The sequence below is a fragment of the Thunnus maccoyii genome, chromosome 2, assembly GCF_910596095.1.
Source record: "Thunnus maccoyii chromosome 2, fThuMac1.1, whole genome shotgun sequence".
Lineage (NCBI taxonomy): Eukaryota > Metazoa > Chordata > Actinopteri > Scombriformes > Scombridae > Thunnus > Thunnus maccoyii.
The window spans coordinates 23306237-23333332 of record NC_056534.1 but is presented as its reverse complement, the minus strand read 5'-3'; the positions used below and the strand labels follow the sequence as shown (position 1 = coordinate 23333332).

Here is a 27096-nt window from a genome sequence, read left to right as displayed (position 1 = left end):
TCATGCCAACTGTGTTGTTTATTCCTGCTTTCTCATCTCAGAGGTCTTTATAATATAGTTGTGGTACATTACAGTAGTTATGATACAAAGTTCAAAACAAGCAAAGTAAACTGAAATATGCAATCATTTTTCAGGTCTAATTCATTTCTTCTTGCTCAGAAAACCTTGAGCCAAAGTCACATTTTTAAAGTGTCAACATGCAAATACACTCATGCTTTTGTAAAATGTTTCTCATTACATCATCACTTGCTATTCTGGAATATTTTAGGCCAACAGAGTGACAATTCAATAAATGTTTCTCTACAAACCTGCACGGTTCTTCAGATCTTGTTTAACCATACATTTGGGGGACGTTTAAGTATGATATTATATAAAGACGGCTTTGAATGATTAAAACTAATCAAATATTTTTGAAACCCATCCCACATGTTTCTTCCTCGGTCCACTGCTCCCTTCTCTTTGGCTGTTGCTCCTCTCCTTTAACTGTAATGTTCAATAGAAAATGCTCCTGAGTCACTGGACCTCATGATGGTCTCATTGTGTCTGAGTGACAGCTGGGAGCGGTACAGCCCATTGCACTTGGGATCCAGCTCTGTGTCCGACACCTACAGTATATGAAAGACGGAGAGTGATGTTTTGCTTTTTAGTTGCATCTATTGCCACTCATATTGCCATCTGAAAACCTCCGAACTCCAGTTTTGGTGGTTGTCATGTCTTAATTGTACACATACATTCGAATTAAGTATAGTTTTGTAAGAAAAATCTATCACCCGTCATCTTATTCAAAAGTTTTAGTCCACACTGCTCTTTCAAGTAATAAACTGATTAAACATTTTGAGTTTATAGCTGCTTTAAATAAATAGTTATATGAACAAAGGAAGGAAGGAAGGATGTAAATGATTAACTAATGTGAAAGGAGTAATTGTAATGACAAAGCTGCAGAGAATTATCACCCAACTCTGCAGTTCCTCTCAGCTCTACAGAGCTGTTTAGCCTCTTTTAGCTCACTTTTTCAGTTTTCCTGCAACAAACTCCACTTTCATCAACTTAGTTTCCAGCAGGCAGCTGTTTTCAGTGAAAAAGTTCAGATAAATCCACTGTATACTACCTGCACAGCACCAGACAGCAGACCGACATAGTTAGCAACTAACTAATGAACACACTGAAGCACTGAGCAGTTAAAGAGCCAGATATTTTTCTCAGGAGTTGGTGGAGACCAAATCAAAGCTAAAAGGAGAGTCAATATTGATTGATTATTCATCAGGTGGACTGAAACACAGTGAATGCTACTGTTGCTCTGTGTCTGCTGGATGTGCAAATATACAAGTGTTAAGATGTTCACCATAACAACTTTGTAATGTGAAAATATGTCAATGTTGTGTTTACAGCTTGTTCCACTGCCCCAAGTGGCAAAAATAATGTAGTTTTAAGGTTAAACTCATCACATACTTGTGATTACAAACACTGTGATTAATAAGGTCAGATTTACTGAAGTGCAGTTATCAATTATCTTAAGAACTTGGCATTTTACCTCTTCAAATTTCTTGGCCTTGTACTGCTCCGCTCCTTTCAGGAAGTTCAACAGTATGATGTCACACAGCACCGTGCCCTAAATAGTAATAACAATAATGATAACCTTGATTTATAAAGCACTCATCAAAACAAGAGTAGGGATGTGTAGTCCACAGTTGAAAGTTTACAGTTGAGTTTCAGTGAGCTGGGAGGAAATGTTCATGATGTAGTAAAGTACAACACATGTCAAAATGTACCTGTGATGATATTTATAGGTACTGTATGGAGTTTTCTTATAAACAAACACAATAATGTTTAAAATACATATTTCTCACCAAAATGCATTGGTGAGATGCCTTTGCAGGGATTCAGACTGAAAGCAGCCCTGCATTAAAACAGCACAGGGGGCTGCGTGTTGTTTAAGGTACCGGTGAGACTATTAAATATGATTCAGGGAGTGATGGTTTAATGCGTTTGAAGGCTAATTAGATGCCAAAACACAGCACAATGGTTTGCAATACTCGCAGACAGGATCCTACCACTCTGGAAAGTTATCATGTCGGAAAGTATTTTAACTTTCATTGTGATGACAGTGAAATAAACAGCAGAAAAATGACATTAATGTAATCCACCAGGAAAGTGCACTTGCGCGTGTGTGATTGGCTCACATAGTGCCTTGCCAGATGATGTAATGCTGAACTGACCTTTAATGTTTTTGCCTGTCGGTACCCCCATTGTGTCAATGCACGGCCCCCATTCAGATGAATGAGAGGGCTGCGGTCTTTCACATAGAGCTAATGTCGGTCTGAACATGGCATAGATGTACTATAAGATTGTGTTGGCATGCATGTTTTTGAGTCCTTGTGCATGTGTAAGTTTGCTCTATAGCGCTACCAATGGTACCTTTAAAAGAGAACCTTTTAAATTAGAAACAAAAATGATCAGCTCAGTTGATCATTTATGAGAACCAGTACCAGTAAAACTCACCACTCCCACTGAAGTGAAGGCTGCCACCATGTTGATGAGTGTAGGGATCATGTTGAACCTCCCTGCCTATAAAGGAAAAATGATCATTTACATCAGCAGGTTTCAATCTTCTGGGCATCACTTGCTCTAAATGTGGGAGTGCAAGAAATTTCTTGCTCTGTTCATTTAATTCCCTCAATTAATTTTGATTAATGGTGCTGATCATCTGATTTGCATGAAGTGGCAGTAAATAAGTTTTTCCTTAAGTTTTGACATGAGGAGGCCACTGGGGGTAACAGAAAAAAGAGGAGCAAGCAAATAAACTAAATCATGCCAACTGTGTTGTTTATTCCTGCTTTCTCATCTCAGAGGTCTTTATAATTTAGTTGTGGTACATTACAGTAGAAATGGAGAGAACATGAAAATTCCACCCAGAAAGGCCTCAGCCTTTAAGACAAAATGCTGATGCATGATAGTCAAATTTCATTTCTTTATCTGACCTGAAATTATTTTATAGATAATTAACCTTTCAGGATCCTAAGCCCAAATAGTAAGGCCATACTGTTACCAGGATTGCATTTAAATGTATTGTATACATTATTCTGTTAGACCTCCAGTAACGCTAACAAGACATTAAGTCATACACAATATAACACATAGAAATCTCAGGCTACTGGTGCCTCCTAAGGGGGAACAAAGTAGCTTTCATCTTGAGCTGTCAAAATGACTGATCCATATCCCAGTGACATTAGTTATAGCAGATAGTACATTACTTAACTGAAGCTTTTTCAACACAAATATTAATTATTTCTCAATGGAAACAATTGATTCTTGGTATAAGGAGTATACTCACATTCCCATTGACAAGCACATCAAACCTAATAGCATAGGCTTTGACCAATGTTCGGTAGTCAGTCCCATTATCCATTTTATAGTATTTGGCAAACCTTTAAAAACAGACAAACAAAGCAAATTTGTATATTATAAAACACATTTTTGAAGTCTATGTATCTGTATGCAACAATAATCTGAATCATTAACTATCATGTATAAAGTATATCATACACAGTTAAAAGCACTTTTGTAAATGGTCAATGGAGCAAATAAAATCAATGGCGGAAGCTCAGATACAGACTTGGCATGTCCCCACATGAAAAATGCGAGTGTTGAACAAAAATGAAGGCGAAGACTATAAAAATAAGAACCCAATTGTAAAAAAAAAAACTAACTAAATTAAAATTCTCCTGGAGCTGTAGATATTCACCACAAACTTCATAAAACCATGGCCTTGTGTTATTGACATTGATATCTATTGTAGAGAGTCAGTGTGAGGGTGGCACTAAAGCAAAGGGGGAGCGGTGCATTAATAAGCTTGGTAAGTGTTATGGAACTCTGCCTTTGAATTGACCTGTAATTGGATAGATTTATATGTGTACAAGTGGAAATTTTAGTGAAATAGTTAGTAAAAGGTTAGGGGGGTTACTTCAATATTTGAAAATCTTCCTCTGGAGATCATGATTATCCAGAGAATTTTATTGCTATTTGATTGACTGATCTTTGTATAGAAACATTATAAAAAGCAACCCAAAAGTGAACAATGCAGCCGTTCACATACCCAAACCCTGCAGCTGTATACCTGAAATTGTATCCAGGTGAGACAGCATTCTTCTGTGACATGGCATCCAGTCGGGTGAATGAGTATGACGGGTTACACTGGTCGTCTGATTTGTCCAGATCACACATCCAGCCGATCTTTATTCCTATCACTCCTCCCTGGCAAAAGATATAGACATAGATAGTCAGTATTAGCTCTGATCACGTGTTATAGGAATAGCTCCTTTAAAGAATAGCTCAGTGCATAGTGAGTGTGCAGTCAAGTGAGGCCACGTGCCAGGTGCTGCCAGTTGGAGTAGAGTAATATTAGCAGTATAACTGTGAATGTACCATTTAAGCTACAGTGTGTCAGCAAATAAAAGCTTCAGTTCCTCAAGACCCAACCCAAGTTACTGTGTTTTGTTTGCTAACTGCAGGCTAAAGTGAAGGGGTTAAAAGTTAGCAACAAAGGGGTTCAAAGTTAGCAACAACTTTTGCCCTGGAACGGAAAACAAAGTCTCTCCTGTGCTTCCTGACCACAGTATTCTTGTAAACCAGTAACATTTATTAAAAATGTCTATTACTAAACATTGCTGGTGTATGAGGTGAAAACAGGACTTCCTGTTATGTCTATGAATTAGCCCTTGAAGTATAAAATTATTTTGGGAATTCATTTCTGTAACTTTCTTCTTTTGTAGGACATTATTAGTCATTTTTGCTGCTCTTTTTGATTGTGGCTGTTTATTAAATGATAGGACATCATGCTACTGCTGGTGTTGGTGGTCTCTATGTGGGTCTGGTTGGATCGACCGTATTTATGATCTGATTATACTCATGTCTATCGAGGTGGGATCTGGCTGTGGTTGAGTCCCCTTTGGATCAGGTCTATACATGTTAGGTTCAGTTAGGTTTTCTACATATCCGTTTTGGATGGCGTCCAACATTCAGGATCTGTGAAGACCTCTAGTATGTGCTTAACCTTGCCTGCCTGGAATGGTGTTTATATGCAACTAATTTGCACATGCTAATATGTTTGGGAGAATTGTTACACTGCCTGGGTTATGTTCTATATTCTATTCTATACAGAAAGTAGTGTGACATTCTTCTAAAACAGCAGACCAGGGTTTATAACTTGTCTCATATTTCTTTTCAGTTTTTCAGTATTTAAGATCACAATCTCACCATAACCAAATGCTTTGAGTTGCCTAGACAGAACTACTGAATGCTAATTGTGCCTTAGTTGTACTGTGTTGAAAAAAATGAAAAAGTTGAAAACGTTTGGCATATATGTTCAATAAGATCATGTTGTCATCATGTTCATATAAAGCTTTGACTTGAGGCTCGATTCAAGTCAAAATGACGTCATAAAATTAGGAGTAAACACTTTTACTTGAGATTTGACTCAGATTTAAGTCACAAAAATGAGGACTTGAGACAAAATGAATTAGAGACTTTGACTTGAGACTTGAATCAGACATACTGTAAGACTTGACTCCCTAAAGATATGACTAGAGACTTAAAGGCAAAAACATGTCATGTCTCAAGTTCTGACCTGGTAAAATCCCAGAACAATAACAAGTAAGACAGTGTCATGCAATGTATTATATACGCATACACCTTGGTTAGTAATTAGGCCTATATATAGAAAGGGTGTGGTTTCAGTTGTGTAGAAAATACTGTAAAGGCTCAAATGCTGTGTCATTTAATGGTCAGCACTTAGAAACCTGAAAGACTCATGTCTTGATTTGCAAAATTCTTCTAAAGACTTGACTTGGACCTGCTGCAAAGCCTCAGCAGCTCTTGACTCTACCTTGTCTGCCAGTTTGGTGAAGTTCTGCTGTGCGTAGCGGACCACGTCTCCCACTCTAAAGATGGGGCAGTAGGTGTTGTTGACCATGTCAAAGTTACATGTTTTGATGTAATCGCTAGTGATGGTGGGGAGGAAGTTCCCTCTGTGCACACACAGACATATCCTCATATCAGCATGTCATACCTCATCATCAGTGTTGTCATCATATGTAAAATTATAATTGTCATACTTAGTGTAGTTGAAGGTTGGGAAACGGATGCTGTTTTTGATGAAAATGGTGAAATTCTCCACCTCCATCATTGGTGTACTGAGAGAGAGAGAGAGAGGGAGAAAGAGAGTGAGAGAGGGAGGAACATAAAAGAAAACACAGATACTTGTGTTTGATTTTGGTATTTTTCTCAAACCTCACAAAGCCAGCACACAATTTTCTCTTTGCTTATCATGGTGTGGCAAGACTATTTCTAACAATGGACACACTTCCATTCAACCTCACTGTATTGAGGTGGAGGCAGAAGACAGATTTCACACAAACTGGACAAATAAAACCAAAACTATCTATGTGGATAGATATTACTAGCATATATAATTGCATATTATGACCTTGCAGGAAAATCCTGATCTTTCTCAGTGTTTCAAGTCAGTGTTCTTCACAGCACACAACAGTGCAAAGCCTGGTAAGTGAAAAAATCTCTCTATCACATGCACAGTATTGTCTTACGTCTTGATGGTGTCAATCTCGGCAGGACACCACCCTTTTATCTCACACATCTTGAGGGTGGCGTTGAAAGGAACACACCTCCCCGTAAGAATTCCTGAGCAGGAAAAGAAAAGGATTTATACAAACTGGAAAAAACCTGAATAAATGTGAGGCTCAGAAACAACCAATGACTGTGACGTGTTAATTCAACACAGTTTTATATGCATGAGCAATAATAGTAGTAATTGTAAAAATGTTTTTATCAGATACTTTCGTGTAGAAATGAGAATAGAAGAAAAAGAGAAAGACAGAAGGTCTCACCATAACTTCCTGGCTTGTTAACGAACCTTGAGCAGTTGCTGTTCTGTGTACAAATATACTTCTTCTCACTCTGTGTAAAACACAATCGCATGAATTATTATTTTTTTATCAACAATGGATCAAATGACTAGGTGTGATATGAAAGAGGATGCTTGTAGTGACATACCCACAGAGAATTTTCATCACCAAATGGAAGACAGACAAAGGTAGCGACTTTTCTCAGGATTTGGTGTAAACCAAACCAGAGTAAAAGTAGAATAAATTTACATTTGTCAGGCTAACTGAAAATGATTCAGAACGAGTTCTGGGTCTGCTGGATATGTAAATAAGCAATTGTTTGCTAACACTGAACAGTTTACCATGTCAACTTTATACTGTGATAATGCTAAGAGCAGACATGCATACCTTGGCAAACATTTAGTCCTCTGTTTTAGCCAGCTTTTTGGTATGATATGGCAAACTCAATGAAAAACTGGTGAAGGAAGGAGCCCACTTTATGACACTGAAGTCCTACAGGTTTTGAGTAGCATGACCTGATGTTTTTCTAAGGTGTCATACTTAACATAGTGACAAATCCAGAACTGATCATCATATCCTGTGAATTTAGCTTATAAAGAAATGTTATATACATTTTGGTAGCATAGTTGGGGCACTGTATTCATATTTGAGATCTGCTATATTAATACCTTGCAACTCTGCACAACTTGGACAAAACGTTTAGTTTACTGTTTTATGTTTTATGATTTTTGAGTCCATATGACACAGTTTTTCAGACTGTTAGTACTATTTGGAATAACAGTGAAGGGCCAATTAGACAGAATGCAAGACAAACTTTCAAGGTGGCATTAATGTGTACAAAGTCAATGGAAATGGATTACCTTTGTAATTATTTTCTGTATGTTTCTTAAACCTGCATTAACTGATTCTTTGGCAACTTGGGGGCAAGAGAAACAAGTTGGTGAATATAAGCTCTGGTTTTGCTCTCTAATAACTCCTGAGGGAAATATCTGGCTCTTTAGCTGCTAAATGCTCCACTATGTTCACCAGCTAGTCTACAGCTAACTGTTTCTGCTTGCCATTTAGTGCTGAGCAGGTAGCTACAGTGGGTTTTTAGAGAGCACTGAGACAGCTAAACTGAATGAGCTGAAACTTGATATAAAGCTCCATAAAGCGGGGAGCTGCTGATAATTCAGGTGATAATTCTCTGGAGGCTCATCACTAAGAGCAACACTCTCACATTGCACACTGTCATTTCATATGTTGTTATTAAAAAAATATGGATTATATCTGTTTTAATGTTGATGTATAGTAGTTGTAATGGTGCTAGAAGTATTAATAGTGAAATACTAAAAACAGTAGTAGTATGTAAGTTGTAGTAATGGTTGTGACAGTAACTGACCTCAGGACAGGATCCTTGGACTTGATTCTCCGTAGTGATCAGTTTGGTGATAATGCAGAAGACTGAAGCTCCCTGCAGAAAACACATATGACACATCACAATCACTCTGTACTTCTGCCAGTCATCCATCCATCCATCCATCCATCCATCCATCCATCCATCCATACCTGTGTAGGAGTGACATAGTCTGCAACATCCATGACCCTGTTATTGTAGACTCCAAAACCTTTGACCTTGGTCATCACAGAGGATTCGATCGCTGTGTCTCTCACCTGGTAGGCCTTCTCATAGACAAACACCCACCTGAAACATACACAAAATGTGAAAATAAGCTCAGACTGAAAAATCAGACCTGTGCAGTTTTTTAACAAACAAATGTGTCAGGCAGCTCTCAGCTAGCGGAGAGATCTCCAATTACAGGGTTCGAAGTTTGAGCTAATGGCTGTACGTCAATACCAAGAACTCATAAGATCATTAACATGGGGAGGCTATCAGTGAGGTCTGGTTGGGAAAGAGACATTTTAGCAGTGGTCCTTGTTCTACACATGCTGCTACAATACTGTAAGCTTCTATTGAGCCCTTGTTGAAAAAAAAAAAAGAGGCATCCACTAACAGTAACAAGAGCACAGGAAGATGCACTGGGTAATACAACTGCACCAAATGGATTTTTTATTAACAAACAAATTAAATAAGTATTTAATTGAAACCATATAATAATATAAAACCATATGTGAATGCTACACATCATTAAATGCTTTATTCATTTGTTTTGTGTGTGTAACTATGTTGTTACCAAAAGAAAACTGATCCGTTGTGGATGTAGATACAATAATTAGGTAACTTTCATGTTGTCTTAAAAATATAACATAGGTGATTAACTAGAAATGCATCTTAATCCATTTAAACGACACAAACATATGTTAGCATAACTTCATTGTTTGACAAATTATATTTTTTATTGAGCATTAATAAGATTGACAAAGATCAGATTCAATTACCAAAAGAATTACCCTCATATAGACTGATTTTTTAAAAAATATACTCACAGACATATAATCTTTAAAAATTGTATAAATCTGACTCATTTAATGTACATGAATTGTTATCATCACCATCACATCATCTAGATAGTAATAAGTAGTTGGTTGCTAATTAAAGATCTGTGCAATATAATGTACATGATCAATGTCTATCAATATAAATGTCTTTGAAATATACATACGTGAAACTGGCAGCTGCTACTCTTCCATCCAGTTCAGTTTTAACACAACACTGGCAAAATCTGTTTTTTTTTCATACACTTTTCATTTGGTTTTCATCACTGAGTTTTCTAATTTTTGTTTCATTTAGATTCAGAAACGTATTAGAAATATAACATACTCACCCAATAAAGTAAGAGATGATGAGGAGTTGGACAACACGGTTGATGATGCCAATGGTCCAGCTCTTCACTACCACTGACTTGGTGGTTTCATAGGTAAAGAAGTCTGTAAAACATGACCACATCCTAGCAGTATATGTGTGTGTATGAGAGTAAATACAAAAAAGATTGTGTTTTGTATATGTGATATGTCTTACAGAAATATAACCGAAATGATAGAAATACAAACAAAACTTAAACTGAACTCCAAATAAAGCAGTGTGTGTATGTGCCTACAGCAAGTGCAGATTTGGGTCCTGAAAAGTGGCTGACATCTTCATTAATGTTCTGTGTTGAAAAAGAAGGAAAATCTATACTTCAGATCCAACACTGAGAGCAGTATCCAGATATCCAAGAGTTGTATCTCCTCACACTGGAAACAGAGCTGCCTTCAAGAACGCAGTTCAGAAATCCCAGTGACACCAGCCTCCACTGATGCTCTTCTTCCCGTAACTTCAGGCTTTGACAAAGTAGTAAACAAGAAAACAGCTTTCTCTCTCTCTCTCTTTGTCCTTATCTCTCTCTTCACTCATTCTGTCAGTCTCTTATTTCCTCCCTCTCTTTTCTATTTCTTACTCTCTGGTTTCCACTCATTTATCTAAATGACTCCTTAAAGTCCTCCTCCCTCCCTCTTCTCAGTGCATCATGGACATTCATTGTCAGGTTTTCTGTGTGCAGCACCAGTAAACACAGGTTTACAGTCAAAGAGGGAAAACAATAGCATCTGCTTTCAGATGTATTGAAATTGAGCTTTTTTCCTATGTAATCTGTTAATTTAATGAGTATGTGTAACTACTGGAAATAAAATTGGCCTTTGAAGTAATTTGCCTTGTGATTAGAGCCAAGGAGTCAAGGAACAATCAAATATTTTGGGAAATACACCTCCTTTGACTCTTTTTTATTGACAGGGGGGAAAATAAATATCAATATCAGTTTCAATCTCTTAGCGTCTAGAAAAAAGATAGGTCTGAAATATGATTAGCTTAGCTTAGTAAAAAGACTGGAAGCAAGGGGAAGCTGCTAGCTTACCAATATCTCTAACATATCTTAATGACACATTTAAACAAACAAAACAAAACAAAACAAACAAACAACAGCAAAAAAAGAAATGGGTTTAAGAAGTTGTTAAATTGAAGAAACCTGAAAGACATTTTCCCACTTGTGTTATATCTGGGGGAGCATTTTCACCATACTTCCAGTTTTCAAGCTAAGTTATGCTAGTTTTTGGTTTTGTTCACTAAGAGAGGCTAGAGGTATTCAGAGGCATAACATTTTGGCCACAAGCCACAACAGAGCCTCGGGGAACCTACCTGAAGCCAACATGCATAAATTACATTTAAAAATGAGATGAAGCAGCCCCCAGCTCAATCAAAACTGGAAGAGAAAATAGAAAACATGAGCTTTAAAGACAAAGGACACCTTTGGGGTTGTTGGAGGGTGTGTTTTTCCCCTTGTGATACAGTTAGTCTAGTCTCCCCCTGCATCAAGTCTTTAAGCTACTAAGCTTTTTTTTTTTTTTCTTTAACTGTTGACAGAGGTCTTAAAGGAAAGGTTCACAATTTTTCAAATGTGTCTTAAAACCACAGTCAGGAGCCCTAATGAACACTGAAACATGTTTTTCTTACTGTAATCATTCCTCCTGTTCATACTGACCATTAGAAGATCCCTTCATAATGCACTTACAATGTAAGTGATGGAGGACAAAATCCACAGTCCTCCTTGTGTGCAAAAATGTATTTAAAAGTTTATCTGAAACTAATATGAAGTTTCAGCGTCCAAATGAGTCAAATCAAGTAGATATCTTTCAACTCTACAGTCTTTTTAGTGTCAAAGTTTCTTTTTTTGTTACTACACTTCTACCGCAGCTCAACAAGGAAACACTGTTTGAGGAAACACAAAGAGGGAATTTGATGCTAAAAAGACTGTTAATGTGGCACTTGATATGACTAACTCAGACTGCTGAAGCCTCATATGAGCTTCACATCAACTTTTAAATGCATTTCTGCACAACATGACTGTATGGACACACTGCGGATGTTGGCCCCCATCAAGTTTATTTAAAAAAGAGAGAGGAAAGACCGAATCCTAAAAGAATCTGAGAACACAGGCCCAAAAGACCTGCTAACAAGATCTTAATTTGTTTGTTGCTAACCTGAACTGATTAGACTGAATATTATTTGAAGACCTTCTTTACCATTTACACGTGTTCCCTCAGAACTGGCACTGTTATTTTTAGACATTTTGACATTGTTCATTTTTGGCTCAAAACACCAGAATAATAATATGAACCATGAGCCAAGGTCCCGCCTGGATCAGACCGTTAGCTGGATGTATTGTTACATTGCAACAACATACTGATAACTGATAACGTTTCTGTTTAAATGGAGATGATTGAAAAATTCCATCAGCATCAATTCAGTACTTTAGAAGACATTTGCCCTCACACAACCAGTAAATGATAAATTCTACGCTAAATATTTAATGATTCAAACTGCATTATATCCATCATGTCAAAGGTGGACCACAGTGAGTAGATCAGATCTCATTTTGTATAAAAGGCTACTATCAGACCCATGCATCAGTTTCTACATCCGAATACACATCACAAACCATATCCAGGAGATAACATTTCACACTAATTCAATCATAGCTGCCTTCAGTCTAATGCTATAAAGAATCTCTGAATGCATCCATTAAACAGCAGTCACTTATGACAAGTCATCGGATGAGAACCAGGAAGTGGTAAAATATCATTAATTCTGTCTTGCCCTCTGGAAGAACAGGGGGGATTAGAGATGGACAAAAAGGAATACAATGGAAAAAGAGAGGGGAATGTGATAAACTGGGGCAAGGGATATAAAGGATGAGGAGGGAAAAGGAGGAGGGAGTGGAGGACAAGAGAATGGGGGGTGTGACAAGTAAAGATAAAGAGAGCAAAGAGACCATTTAAGAGCAGATTTACACACACACATAAACTAAAAGCTGAGCAAACAGGAAGCCACTTTGTTTATGTTGTTCAGAGGTCGCCAGTCAGACTGAGGATTGACGTTCAAGAAGATGGAGAACATACTTCCCACACACACACACACACACACACACACACACACACACACACACGCACACGCACACACACATACACACACCACTTCTCAGTTCATCTGCTGTTCTGTACAGCTTCAACTAGTCGTTTCATACTAGGCCACATTGAAAATATTTCATTTTTATCATTAATATGGTTGTTAATGTTATTTATATATACTGTAGGTTTCAGTGGAGATTTATAGCACCCCACCATATGGAGAGAAAGTAGTCTGGTGACAAATACATGTTTCATAATCCACAAATAGAAACAATATTTACAAATGTGCAAGGAAATTTGTAAGTAATTTATAATGTTCTCAAATGCATTTTCCAATCTGCAAACAGATACCAACCAATTTGACCAAATGTAACACAATTATTCAAAAAAATTCAACCCCACTTGAATAAATATCATGAATAAATGTATATATTTCAAACTTCAAGTTCATTCCTCTAATAACATTTGCTTTTGAAAACCATCCTGTGAATATAAATGACCAAAAATATTTGTGAGGTTTGTTGCATTAATTTACAGATTGTTGGGTGTGTGTGTGTGACACGTGTGGATTGGGGTTACATTTGTACGTGGAGCTTTGAGACTCGTTTCACAACCTCCATCCACAAATGCATGTTGCGTTTCAGTCATAGCCTGTATATGATAGACGTAGTGAGGTGTGACTTCACCCGTTGGTTTGCATTGGAGCCGGGTTGAAGCCTAGAGTTGATGCTTATGGTCGGCACCATATTTTCCATTTGGAGCCAGGACCTTCCAAATAAGGAGTGCAGGGTGTTGCTTTTCATGCTCTATAAACACACCTTAGTGACCGTTGGTGGCACTTTTGAGTACCTCCACATTGGCTTCAATAGATGCCGCTTGGTTTAAGTGCTGGTGAAAAACTCGGACATTGGGCTTTTTTTCAGCACATTTGTGGAATTTCAATGTGTGAAAGCATTTTTTCCAAAACATGACTTGCTTGTCACCAATTGATTAGACAATACTTAAGTATTTTACAAGAATTATTCCGGTGTCATATGGATTTAATTTTGGTCACTTCATATTTACTAACTGTTCTGTGTTTTGTCACAATTTATGAATCAATTTAATTTGTCTTTACACATAAATGATATTACCAAACATTAATGATCAAAATAACACTTTTTCCAATGTGGCCTGGTATAAGAGGACCTCTAGTTGAAGTTGTACTCAACGATGGTGTTTGTTTGTTTGTTTGTTCGTGTGTGTGTGTGTGTGTGTGTGTGTGTGTGTGCGTGTAGAAGTATGTTCTCCATCTCCTTGGATGTCAGTTGTCAGTCTGACTGGCAACCTCAGAATAACATAAACAAGATGGCTTTCTGTTCCCTCAGCTTTTAGTTTATGTGTTTGTGTAAATCTGCTCTTAAAAGGTCTCTTTGCTCTCTTTCTCTTTACCTGTTAGTCCACCGACACCCCCCACAACCCTCCTCAGCTGTACTTTGTGTTTAGCGCTAATTAGCAAATGTTGGCATGCTACCATGATAAACTAAGATGGTAAACATTATAGCTGTTTAACATCAGCATGTTAGCATTGTTTTGTGAGCATTTTAGCATGCTAATGTTAGCGTTTAGCTCAAAGCACTGCTGTGCATATCCTCACAGAGCAGAGCTGCTAGCACATCTATCGGGACACTGTTGGATTTTTGTATGCTTGCTAAGATAAAGAGCTCATTATTAAATCATATTGCCATGCAAAAAACAAAAAGGAATCAAACCATAATATGCTGGTTTTATTTCTTAAATTGTCAGTCTCTTGTAAGCATAATCTTGTTTTTAATGTAAATACACAGACAAAGAGAGAGGCATTTGTCTCCCTTAGTTAACACTCAAACACACACACAGACAGAAGTACCTTAGATTAGATTACGTGGTAAGTGATCTGTCTGGATGGAGGGATAAGGGAGACATGGAGAGGGAAATACCAAGGAAGAAGACTGCAGAACAGGTCAAAAAGATTTGTATTGATTATGATATTTACAGCCAGTAAGACAGAGACTCTGCTATTGTCCTCTGCTTTCCTGTCACCCATCATCACAACATCATTAGGTTAACTTCCATCATCATCACCATCTTCATTTTCATTGTAAAGACTACATCCATCCATATGATAAAAGCATTAGATGTAAAGATCATATCAGTATACTTTCATGTGCCCCCCATGAAGACTAACAGCCACTTTATGGAACCTAATGGGAATCCAAATAAAGAATAAAATGCAGTAAATGTCTTCTTCTCACTGTCTGCTGAGATGGAAGTGGAGAAGAGATCAGCTATGGGGCACCATTTCACAGGTGTGGTGAAAACACAGGCCTGTATTTTCCCCCGATATATATATATATATATATATATATATATATATATATATATATATATATATATATATATATATATATATATATATATATATATATATATATTATTTCTGTTAATTAATTTAAGGATGTAATTGACTGATGAAACTGTTTCTCTTGGGACTCTATCTGACAGCAAATGTCATTTTTTCCATTAGTAAGTGAGGAAGAACCGAATTAGAGCAACTTATATTAATACAAATTTGGCAAAAATGACTGGTATATGAAAGTGTTTCCTCTGTGTTGCATTACGACATTACAGATGTAATAGTAGATTTGCTTGTAGTACAGATAGTTGATTCGTGAAAAATAAAAGTTTTGATGACAGTATGAAAGTGAAAAGTTAATCTTTCTTTATGGGCCAAATGTTTTTGCTGGAGGGCCAGATTTGATACTAACATTAGCATGCTAAAATGCTCACAATAACAATGCCAACATGCTGATGTTAAACAGCTATAATGTTTACCATCTTAGTTTAGCATGTTAGCATGCTAACATTTGCTAATTAGCACTAAACACAAAGTACAGCTGAGGAAGGTTGTGGGGGGTGTCAGTGGACTAACAGGTAAAGAAAAAGAGCAAAGAGACCTTTTAAGAGCAGATTTACACACACACATAAACTAAAAGCTGAGTGGAACAGAAAGCCATCTTGTTTATGTTATTCTGAGGTTGCCAGTCAGACTGACAACTGACATCCAAGGAGATGGAGAACATACTTCTACACACACACTCACACACACACACACACACACACACACACACACACACACACACACACAAAAATGTGAATGAAGCCTGTTTTGATCTTCATGGTGTTATTCAAATAACCTACAAATTCGTCTTAAACAGTCAATTGATTATTTATACAGCAAATTAATTGTATCACACTGTTGACTAAACATCATATCCACAAATGATCCACAATCTACAATCTCATCATATTATAAAGGTTAAGATGCAACAAATTAGAACCTCTACGCTATTAACATATAAAATGTGTAATTTAGCAGTTTATACTGCTTGACTGTAATGTGCAGAGAAAACGGCAGGGGGCAGCAAAGGGGCCACCTGGGCTCGAACCCACCGTCCAGACAGTAGAGGAAGAGTCGTTACTGTTTTGCTCGACTGGTCTACTCGCAGAGTGAATGAGGAGAAAACATTTCGAACAGGGCGACACATCTGATTGAGCTTTTATTGTTTGCATATCCAGGTATGTTCAATATTATGAGAACAGGAATTGGATAATCGTATATGTGCAAAAACATCAAGCTCAACATTTAGTTATGCACGGTGAAACACGTCTATCTATCGAGCGACTCTGAAACATCTGATTATTTCCTGCAGATTCGATCACCGACAAACAGACATAGCTCATCGATCTTTTTTATAATGAGCAGAGTCTTCTGACAGATTAACGTAAAATTGTAATAACGCGTTAACTCTTTCGTAACTGATCCTCCATATTCGTCCGTCCAACCAAAACTCAATGTGTTTTGTGGAGGAATAGGGAGTGGCGATCAAAGAAAAAGTTCAAAGGCAGAAGTTTGCAATTATCACTGAGATTACTGTCATTCATTCGCACCGAATTGAAGCTGAAATCGTCGTTAACATTATAATAAACCATCCCACCTGCCATATTTGCTGAGAAACAACTCAACATAAATCATCAGATTTTTAAATGGAGATCGGTGCCAGCATTACAGAGTGCAGAAGGAAATGCGTCATTTTAATAGTTTGTAGTTACATGCAGTTTTTGACCTTTAGACACAGTATGCTATCAGTCTGGTTTAACCACAGAACTGGAGGAAGTGGTGTAGAAAGCAGCGTTGTATCAAAGAGTCAGACGGATATAACACTGCCGTAAAGGAGATCAAATGTGCGTTAATCCCGATTTTATTTGCAGTAATGAGCAGAAGTAGTCCAGCCTTTGCTCAGACATGTTCAGCCACACAATGATTCAGCACTAATACACACATGCTACATGACATGTTATTACTGAATTATTGCAATTGACAAGTAGAGACTATTGCGTAAATGTATAGACAGAGGCTTCCATTTATTTTGAATGAGTGTGAATGATTTTGTCTAAAGAATGATCACCTAATCACACATTAGATGTGGGGGACTCTCATTGGGGCTGCAAATAGGTACAACTTGCAATTTGGAATAAAATAATACTAAATAATTACATTGTCATTGCAGCCTTCCTCACTTTTGTGCATCAAATATATCTTAACATGGGTAACTATTACAAAATCAGCAGATAAAGATGGTACAGTAATCTCAAAGTCTTTCTTTCTTGTGCACTTACATTTTTCTCATTCTAACTTGTTAACATCCATTCAGAAGATAATGATAAGTCCTATTTGAGTATTAAAAAAATCACAACAAATGTTATTATCAGTATTAGTTAAAGTAAAAGTGGCAGTAGTAGTATTAGTTTTAGTGGAGAATTTTAGTGTCCCAGTGAAGTCTAAATAATGTTTGAGAGGTTTTTCCTAAATGCTTGCATATGTGTGTTTTCCAGATCATCTGTCACCATGACAACCAAGCGAGGACTGATAACTGATTCATTCAAGGTGGTGAAGAAAGCAAGGAGAGGCGGAAAACGACGGAAGACACCTACTCCTCCTCCACCACAGATAGGTGAGGAGTAGCACAGTGTTTGTATAGTAGTCATGTGTTATGTTATTTGTATGTCCCCTCAGTGAAACAGGCATTGATTGTTTCCAACATTACTTTATGAAACAGTCAATGAAATCTTGATATGAAAAAGGTTAAATACATATATATGTACAGTGCTGCTTGAAAGTTTGTGAACCCTTTAGAAATTGCTCTATTTCTGCATAACTGCGACCTAAAACGTGATCAGATATTTACACAGATATTTAAGTCCTAAAACTAGATAAAGTGAACCCAAATAAACAAATGAGACAAAAAAAAACATTTTTTTCATCTTTTTCATTTATTTATTGAGGAAAATTATCCAATCTTACATATTTGTGGGAGGCAAAAGTATGTGAACCCTTGCTTTCAGTTACTGGTGTGACCCCCTTTTGCAGCAATAACTTTAAACAAACATTTCCGGTAACTGTTTATCAGCTCTGCACATCGGCTTTGAGGAATTTTAGCCCATTCCTCCTTACAGAACAGTCTCAACTCAGGGATGTTGGTGGGCTTCTCAACATGAACTACATGCTTCAGGTCCTTCCACAGCATTTCTATAGGATTAAGGTCAGGACTTTGACTCGGCCATTCCAAAACATTATCTTTCTTCTGCTTTAACCATTCTTTGATAGAACGACTTGTGCGTTTCGTGTCGTTGTCTTACTGCATGACTCTCTTTCTGTTGAGCTTCAGTTCACAGACAGATACCTTGACATTTTCCTGTAGAATTTGGTGGTACAACTCAGAATTCATAGCTCCATCAATAATTGCAAGCTGTCCTGGTTCAGAGGCAGCAAAGCAGGCTCAAGCCATGATACTACCACCACGTTTCACAGATGGGATAAGGTTCTTATGCTGGAATGCAGTGTTCGCTCATTGCCAAACATAACGCTTCTCATTCAAGCCAAAAAGTTTGATTTTGGTCTCATCTATTTACAGAATATTTTTCCAATCACCTTCTGACTTATCCATGTGGTCTTGAGCAACCATAGATGGCAGCAATGTCCTTTTTGGAGAGAAGTGGCTTTTTTCCTTGCAACTCTGCCATGCACACCATTGATGTTCATTGTTCTCCTGATGGTGGACTCATGAACATTGACTGTAGCCACTGCAAGAGAGACCTTTAGTTTCCTAGACATTACCTTGGGGTCCATTGTGGCCTCCCGGACTATTACACGATTTTTGTTGTTCGATCACTCCTGGAGAGGGTAACAATTGTGTTGGATGTCTTCAATTTGTACATGATCCGCCTGACAGTTGACTGGTGGAGTCCAAACTCTTTAGAAATGGTTTTGTAACCCTTTCCAGCTTGGTGAGCATCAACAACTCTTCTTCTAAGGTCCTCAGAAATCTCCTTTGTTTGAGCCATGATACACTTCCAAAAACCTGTGTTGTGAAGCTCAGACTTTAATAGTGAAGACCCAGATTTCTCTTCTTTAAATAAAGCAGGGCCTCCCAGACTCACACTTGATTGTCATCCCATTGATTGAAACACCCAACTCTAATTTCCCCTTCAAATAAATTGAAAATCCTAGTGGTTCACATACTTTTGCCACGCACAAATATGTAACATTGGATCATTTTCCTCAATAAATAAATGAGCAAGTGTAAGGTTTTTGTCTCATTTGTTTAACTAATGTCTCTTTATCTAGTTTTATGACTTGAATGGAAATCTGATCACGTTTTAGGTCATATTTATGCAGAAATAGAGCAAATTCTAAAGGGTTCACAAACTTTGAAGCAGCACTGTATATGTATGCTGTATATACTATATATAGAGAGAGAGAGAATTGTGGTTTGAAATTTAATGTTGTTTATGTTAATTTCAGTTTAATATTACTTATAATATATGTATATTTAACATACACTTTGTTCTGATATAATAGTGACTTGAATTGTCTCTGAATCTTTTTGATGGACCAGAGGCTGAAATTAAAACAGTCAGAGAGGAGGAGCTGCAGAAGCTCAGAGACTTCGATCTGGACTGGAGATTTGGGCCCTGCACAGGTGACACACCTACACGTATATATTGCTTTAGAATGTCTGGCTTTTGAATTTAACAAAGTTTGTAGTAAGTTTTGTCAAATGAAAAAATATTCACTACTTTGAGTTTGTGTACAGGCTGAGGAATCTCTGAGTAGTGAAAAAAAAAAATACTTATACAACTCAGTTGTTGAGGAACTTCTTTCTTCTTTTTTTAAATTGTGTAGTTTTTTTTAATATAAGAATTGAGAATAAAAGGAAGATCAGCTATAACAAAGACAGTTTTAATACAGCAAGTTCTGCATGCTAAATAATGTAAAAGCTTACATTACAAAAAATGCCAAAAAAGAGGTGTCTGACTTTTTCAGAAATACAATAGGAGTTCAATCTCTGTGTATCCTGCACAAAGATAGGTCCTGGATATGTTTCACTTTGCACAAAGATTAGAAGAGGAGGGAAACTGTTAGCCTAGCTTCAACAAAAAAATAAAGAAAATACACCCCGCAACAACTAAAAACAACAAAGTACATGTAATAAGACAGTTAAACATGTGGCTGTGTTTTCTAACAGAAAAGGATATGTTTGATCTGATAGGCCAAGCTTATCTATACTTTCCAGTTGCAGAGGGTGTATTTTGTTATTCATTATCACACAGATATGTTAAAGCTGCAATATTCAACACTCTTATATAAACAGTCGATCTGTTCTGTGTTACATTACTGTGTAATGTGAAAAGGTTTGCTTGTACTTCAGTACAAGCAAACCTTTTCATAGGTAGGTTGCTACCTACAGGTAGCACCACATGTGAGAGTTCCCTTCAGTTCTATGCAGCCTATTAGCCTCTTTTAGTTCATTGTTGTTTTTATGTCTCTGCGCTGGTGACAACTGTGGCAGGAAGCATTATGTTTTCAGGTTGTCCGTCCGTCCGTTCCATGCTCTTGAAAGCAATATCTCAGGAACACCTTGAGGGAATTTAATTACATCTGGTACAAATATCTACCTGGACTCAAGGATGAACTGATTAGAATTTGGTGGTCAAAGGTCATGGTCACTGTGACCTCACAAAAGATGTTTTTGGCCATAACTCAAGAATTCAGATGCTAATTATGCCAAAGTTTCACACACATATCTAACAGGATAAAATGATGAAGTGATGACATTTTATAACCCAAAGGTCAACTTCACTGACATCATAATGTTCTGCAAAAACATTTTTCTGGCCATTATTCAACGCCATAACTCAAGAACAGAAAAGGAGATTGTGATCATATTTCACATTTGGTCGGACACTGAAATGGTGACACTAATCTTGGTGCCACCTTGAAACTGTCGTGATTGTATAGATCTTCTGTGCTACTGGGTTGAAGCAGAGAGAAGGCAGCAATACAATACATATACAGTACAGGGTATCCTAACAAAACAATTAAAACAGAACAATTAAAACAAACAAAATGGGTATTTAGGAAATACTGCAACTCAAGTTAAGTAGTTATATTTAGGACCAGCTGCTACTCAGCCAACTCTTTAGATAGGACTTAAAGTTTCCAACAGAGCTAATCGACTTAAGGCTTGCAGGTAACCAATTCCTAACAGCGAATGAACATAAAAACAGCTGCTGAATGTAAAAACCAGTCCTGTCCCATACAGCTTTTAAATCTGCATAGCACAAAGTCAGTAGAGCTCCCTCTAGTGGAATAACTCTGAACGTCGTATACCCAGGAAAAATAATTACTTAGATATTTGGGTACCACGTTATTGACAATCCTGTGAACAATACACATTTTGATACATGATACTCTCTCTTCCACCCTGAGCCACTTGAGTCTAATAAAATGATCAGGGAGAAGATGTATTTGGGCGTGGAGTTTAAGAATCAACCTAACTTCTTTGTTTTCAGAGGTCTGTAGCTTTTTTTTAAGGATCTAAGGGATGCCTGTATACCATGAAGTGCAGGCATAATCAAAATGGCATTCTACAAGTGTCCCTGCAAATATTACAAGAGAATTCCTATCGATTAAAGTGGATATTCTAGCAAGAAATTAGATTTTTTGATTGACCTTTGAGAGAACTTTTAGTGCCACACTCTCGCCAGATAGACTATTGTCTAATATACACCCTAGGTAAGTAACTTATTCCTTGGCTATAACTTCAAAGTCACCAACTATCACTCTGAACCCAGGAGACTTCTTAAGTTTTATTTTTCACCCAAAGAGTATCGACTCTGTTTTGCTGAGATTGAGAGACAGCTTTTTTCTGCTAACCACATTCTAACTTTGTGGAGTGCTGAACTAAGCAATTGTTCTACTTCTAATGTATCATGATGAGAGTACTAGGAGAGCTGAATCATCTGCATAAAGGAACGCATTGCAATCACAGGCTGGCTTCATGTCGTTGACATAGCAAAAAGAAAAGTAGACCTAAAATGCTCCCCTGTGGGACACCATATATTAGTGGGTGCTTAACAAAACTCAGAGCACAACTTTTCCCATTCTCACATTCACCGTCACTTTTCTGCTGCTTGCTCTCACTCAACCACTCACTTGCTACACACACATATTACGCAGTGCCCTATCCCTTAAAGTAGCTATGCTATCAAGAGTTTCCCAGGCAACAACACAGAGGTTGACTCATATTTCAGAATAGCGCTGCACAGAGGCTCCCAAACACTATTGATTTCTGAATGAATGTATATTTAATGTTATTTTTGGCATTAAAAAAATATTTTTTTGGCCTGGCAGGGTTCTTGTTGGCCTGGCGGCTCACCAGGCCTGTACTATTATAGGGGAAACACTTGCACTTAGACCATTGTCTTGAACCCCAGTTTTTGAGATTTTGGATTGGTCTGATACAAATACTAAGTCAGTGATGGTTTCGGTAGAGGCACAAACCCTTGTGAACTGTGTAAAAGTCTCCAATCATAATCACCTCAGATTTAACAAAGTCATCAGAGTTTGCGCAGGTCTCTTCTAATAGTTCATAGAAGTTGTTTTGGTCAGGTGGTCTGTAACAGGCTCCAATTAAAATAGGTTTGGATTTAGGTAATAAAATGTTGAGCCACACAGCCTCTATGTTAACATGATCTAAACCAGATCTGACATTAAAACCTATGTCTGATCTTACATAAACTCAAACACCGCCTGCTTTATGTTCCTGTCTTTCCTAATGACTGTACAATTTTCTATTTCTATCTCAGCATTGTTAATGGAGTTGTCGAACCATGTTTCAGAAAAACATAACACCCCAACCTTACTTGTGCTGAAAAGTAGTGGATTAAATAGAAGTACAGTAGTACTTTTATAGCAGTAGTTCTGGGGCATGTTTATCACAGCTCAACCCCACCCAGCCTAACTCTAATATCTGAGAACTCCAGGCCGTAAAATGTCTGTGGATGACACTATATCCATTTTTCTCTATAGTCTGTATGTCCTCCACTGACATCTACAGGTATGTATTGTAACTATTTTTCTGTAATATTCTTTGGTCCACCAGGAGGAAAACATATAATTTCTCTCTCTTTCCAGGTATCAGCAGGCTGCAGAGATGGGAGAGGGCAAAGCTCCATGGTCTGAACCCACCTGAGGAGATCAGATACCTGCTACTGCAAACACACACTGACCCTGAGTACAACCTGAGGTAACACACTGGCACACACACACACACAACACACATACATACATAACACACAGTCTAATCTCCAGAACTGCGGGGGTTTGGTGGTATCCTGGAGTATTTGAAAACACCATATAATGCTTACTTTGTATTAACTCCTATACTCAAAAGCAGGTGACTTGGAGAAATAAGGCTATGGCAGGAAGTAAACATATTTAGGCCCATAGAAGCTACTTAGTGGCAGTTACACCAGTGTCATTAGTTGCCAACTGGCGTCAGACAATGATTCAAATGCTGCTGAATCCTGATTGGAGCTTGAGAAGAGCACTTTTCGCACTTTTTGAGCCTTTTTTACATTTTTGATCCCAACTGATATGTGTCAGTAATACGCCAGTAGATTTGTTCGTTTCTTGTCTTTGACCTTTAAAATTTTGCATATTTGTAGTTTGAATTTAATTTAACAAAGTTCTTGTATGGCTGCTTGTGTTTAATTAACATTTAACTCTAAAGCACAAACTCACACCGATAAAAATGATCTTAATTTGTACAGCAGTGATTGTGTTGTTTGTCTTTCAGCTTATGGAGCGAATATCCTTTGTGAGGACGAAGGCCTAAGGAACAAACTCCAACAAATGTAAAGACAGGTTTCAAAGCTCCAGAAAAAAGGGAAAAGGTTTAGGGGGGGGGGGGGGGCAGGAAGGGGAGTGTGTTGTTAAGGGAGATACCTTATGAAGAGCAACAGAGGATCCATTTTCCAGGACGGAATCAGAAGAATGACGAACACCCACTGCTATGTTGTCTTTTACACACTAAGTTTTTATTCACATTTTTAATAAACAAAATTCTACCAAAGCACTGGACTGTTCTTTGCTATGATGTATAATGGAGGGTGGGGTCGGATCACTGTTGACACTGTAGAAATGAAATGGTGAAGGAGTCACATAAGACATCTGCCCTCTGCTATCTCCCATGTGGTCAACACACTGACATGCATTTTCCTTAGTCTTTTTATAACTGACCTGACATAACACACTCTCTTTCTTTCACTCTTTACGAGATTCGCAAGAGAGAGAAAGAATGAATGTGTTCTGCAGTATTCCCAAGAGAGGAAAAATCCAACACAGTGAGTATGAACAGATCTCAATGTTGGAAAGAGTTCAGCATTCGTGAAAGGTCATGATAGCCAGGCCTAATATACAGTATACTCCCAATAGCGATAATACAGATGTGCGTCCAACACTTCTTTAAGGACATTGGTCTTTCTCAGTGTGCTGTAAACCCGTCGAGTTTATGAGTAAACTCGTCGAGTTAATTATGTTTTTGAAAAGAGATGAGAATATACTGCTCACTTTTAGGTGAAAAAAACAAGTCACTGTGCCTGAGGACCCCCTCGAAAACGAGATGGTGCGTCTCAAGGGGCTTATCCTCCATTTAAAATTTTAAACTAAATAAATAAAAATGTTTTTGCAAATAATATGGATTGTGCGGCTTATATTAACTTAAACGCACTTTGCGGACTTACTTTAAAAAAGTGTTTCTCAAATACAATTTACCAGCTAATTTTTATTTTTTTTAATTTTTTTAATTTACGAGCTAACACTGTGGGTTACTTACAAATGGACGTCAGGGGGAGAGGTGGGGCTTCCCGTTGCACTTTTAGCGATTATCCCGCCTCCAGTGCTGTTCGATTGGTCTGCAGCACAGTCAAAGGCTCGGAACTCAACGCTAATTGGTTCTCATGAAGATCAGTTGTGCGAAAGCAGACGCACCGCTCGCTGATTGATCAAGAGCTTGGCGACTAAGCTTCCAGTGGGCGGGATATTACAGGATACTACACGCTGATTTGTTTAAGTGCTACGTCAGTCTGATTACGGGGCCTCTCATTGGTTCTTTCTGAGCTCCGTTGGGTTTCTGTTGGCAAACACCGTTAATCACGTTCATTCCGGGCAGCAGCGTCAAGCTACGCAGAATCAGCTCCAAAAATACCGGAAGTGTTACGACTTTGATTTCAAATTAAAGGTGAAACCCGAGTCGCTGGAGGCGTAGCTATCCGTTACTCGGTGGTTGTGCAGCACTTCTTGGGATTTTTCAACAATACCGTCAAATGATGGTTATTATGAAATATAATTTGAGAATACATCGCGGCATGAAGCATTTCTTCAGAGGAGAAGTCTTTACTGTGAAAACTACGACCGGAAGTTGTATTTTGTCATTAAGCGGCTTGACATTATTGAATGCTGCAACCTGAATATCAGTGACCCACAGACACTCCTGCAGGATGAGGAGTAATAGCACTAAACTGTCCGGATAAACTAGTCTTGAACCATATTTAAAGAAACATTTGCCTTAAAGAAGCCTTATTTTTCAAAGACACACCATTTTTACCGCTCGGGGATCAGATACTGTTTAATGGAAATGTCGTCCTGATGATTTCTCACTCATGAGCGGCTGTCTCAGTATAACCAGATAGCCTGTTGTTAAAACTGTTTTTCAAACTGCATTTTTATTGCTTTCTTTTTGTTGCTGTGGGTATTTTCCATCCAACACGCATGGTGCCGTGATATATCCTGTCTGACTAATACTGCAGGGCTGGTGGACAGACGACCTCTCTGGGAAGCAACCTGTTCATCTCCGGAGGATTAACGGTAAACACAACGCTAGCTATGAGGCTAGCTAACTGCTAGCTCAGTTATGATGCTTCACTTGTCATTTGACACATGACTGTTGATATATATACGCGCACAACCTGGTAATTATGCAGCAATATCAAATTGCTGCCAAAACTCACTAGTCGTGCGCAACACGTCACTGAGTATTTGGCGTTATGTGATCTGTAAAACCCAGAATTCAGGCGAGGCTACACGTAATAACGTCGAGAAAGTATCAACGCTAACGTTACATATTTTAACGCTAACGTTACATATTTTAAAGCTAACATTACATATTTTAACGTTTAGCAAATGACCGGACGTGTCATAATTTTTAGTCTTTCGTAAGCAAATAAATCAGAGCATCTTGTGCAGCATTCAGGGGCGGCTGCACAATATCGTATTCTGCAGATGCAGAATTTGGCAACAGTGATTTTATGACGACTCTCCAGGGTTAAAATTGCCTCACAGTAGGCCTGCGTGATATGATGTGAGTCAGGGCCTTTAGGGGTCATTAAGGATGGAGTGTTGTGATAAATTCGGCTTACACGGTCCACCATGAAGCACTTATATTTAAAGTTGTTTAATTATTGCAGGTCGCTCGCTCACACACGGGCATAGTGGTGAAAGGAGATGATGGCAATGACAGGAAAATTATGCTAAGCATTACATTTTTATTTAAATAAGTTTAACTAGCCTACCCGGTGTATTAGACATAAACCGAATTGACAAGTGGGCCTTACCTGTTTGCAAAATGCCTTAAATCTTGTTTGACTACATACCGTTTATTTGTCTATAGAAAAGAGAGCGTTAAATTGTCACATTTTTGAATGGAGTTTGGAGCGAGGCGAGAAAGTCTGAGGCTAAGTTGCCTTTCAGAGAAGCACTGCCTAAAAGATACAAAAATAAATATAGTCTAATGTGATGGGACACGGGGGGATATTTATTCAGAGCATGTTCACACCCTATTCATGCCTCTTGGGCCTGTCTCTGCAGGTTCCAGTT

The 27096-nt window shown here is 37.9% G+C and overlaps 3 protein-coding genes across 7 annotated transcripts in view; 2 read left to right on the top strand and 1 right to left on the bottom strand.

Annotated features, from left to right (window-relative positions):
* Window positions 1-25113, bottom strand: p2rx3b (purinergic receptor P2X, ligand-gated ion channel, 3b). 5 transcript variants are annotated; one of them, XM_042427723.1, is made up of 14 exons: window positions 25058-25113; window positions 9956-10006; window positions 9683-9785; window positions 8466-8601; window positions 8299-8370; window positions 6900-6969; window positions 6600-6693; window positions 6111-6188; window positions 5882-6023; window positions 4115-4251; window positions 3332-3425; window positions 2500-2565; window positions 1532-1609; window positions 1-605 (listed from the first exon to the last, which is right to left on the bottom strand). In XM_042427723.1, exons 4-14 carry the CDS (start codon window positions 8538-8540, stop codon window positions 480-482), a joined length of 1032 nt encoding a protein of 343 aa, XP_042283657.1. In that variant the 5' UTR covers window positions 8541-8601; window positions 9683-9785; window positions 9956-10006; window positions 25058-25113; the 3' UTR covers window positions 1-479. The 5 variants fall into 5 exon arrangements, with proteins under 5 accessions (XP_042283657.1, XP_042283639.1, XP_042283622.1 ...); XM_042427705.1 differs by having other exon boundaries at window positions 9683-10006; XM_042427688.1 differs by lacking the exon at window positions 25058-25113 and adding an exon at window positions 11029-11200 and having other exon boundaries at window positions 9683-10386.
* Window positions 16272-24295, top strand: pold4 (DNA polymerase delta 4, accessory subunit). Its single transcript, XM_042427734.1, has 5 exons — window positions 16272-16394; window positions 17712-17830; window positions 19775-19858; window positions 23356-23467; window positions 24020-24295. The coding sequence occupies exons 2-5, from the start codon at window positions 17725-17727 to the stop codon at window positions 24042-24044; spliced, it is 327 nt and encodes a 108-aa protein (XP_042283668.1). The 5' UTR covers window positions 16272-16394; window positions 17712-17724; the 3' UTR covers window positions 24045-24295.
* si:dkey-28b4.8 (sarcoplasmic/endoplasmic reticulum calcium ATPase 2) overlaps window positions 24384-27096 on the top strand; it is a 37397-nt gene continuing 34684 nt past the window's right edge. The window contains exons 1-2 of the mRNA XM_042427673.1: window positions 24384-24566; window positions 26031-26088. Of these exons, the coding sequence (XP_042283607.1) occupies window positions 24525-24566; window positions 26031-26088 (100 nt within the window). The 5' untranslated portion in view covers window positions 24384-24524. The remainder of the gene's footprint in view (window positions 24567-26030; window positions 26089-27096) is intronic.

Excerpts from the sequence above, each read along its gene's own strand:
- p2rx3b (XM_042427705.1), bottom strand. The coding sequence starts at position 9,804 with ATGTGGTCATGTTTTACAGACTTCTTTACCTATGAAACCACCAAGTCA. Across the intron at positions 8,602-9,682 it reads ATCATCTCTTACTTTATTGG|GTGGGTGTTTGTCTATGAGA; the intron begins GTGAGTATGTTA and ends TGTATGTTTCAG. Across the intron at positions 1,610-2,499 it reads CCTTCACTTCAGTGGGAGTG|GGCACGGTGCTGTGTGACAT; the intron begins GTGAGTTTTACT and ends ATTACTATTTAG.
- pold4 (XM_042427734.1), top strand. The coding sequence starts at position 17,725 with ATGACAACCAAGCGAGGACTGATAACTGATTCATTCAAGGTGGTGAAG. Across the intron at positions 19,859-23,355 it reads GAGATTTGGGCCCTGCACAG|GTATCAGCAGGCTGCAGAGA; the intron begins GTGACACACCTA and ends CTCTCTTTCCAG. Across the intron at positions 23,468-24,019 it reads GACCCTGAGTACAACCTGAG|CTTATGGAGCGAATATCCTT; the intron begins GTAACACACTGG and ends TTTGTCTTTCAG.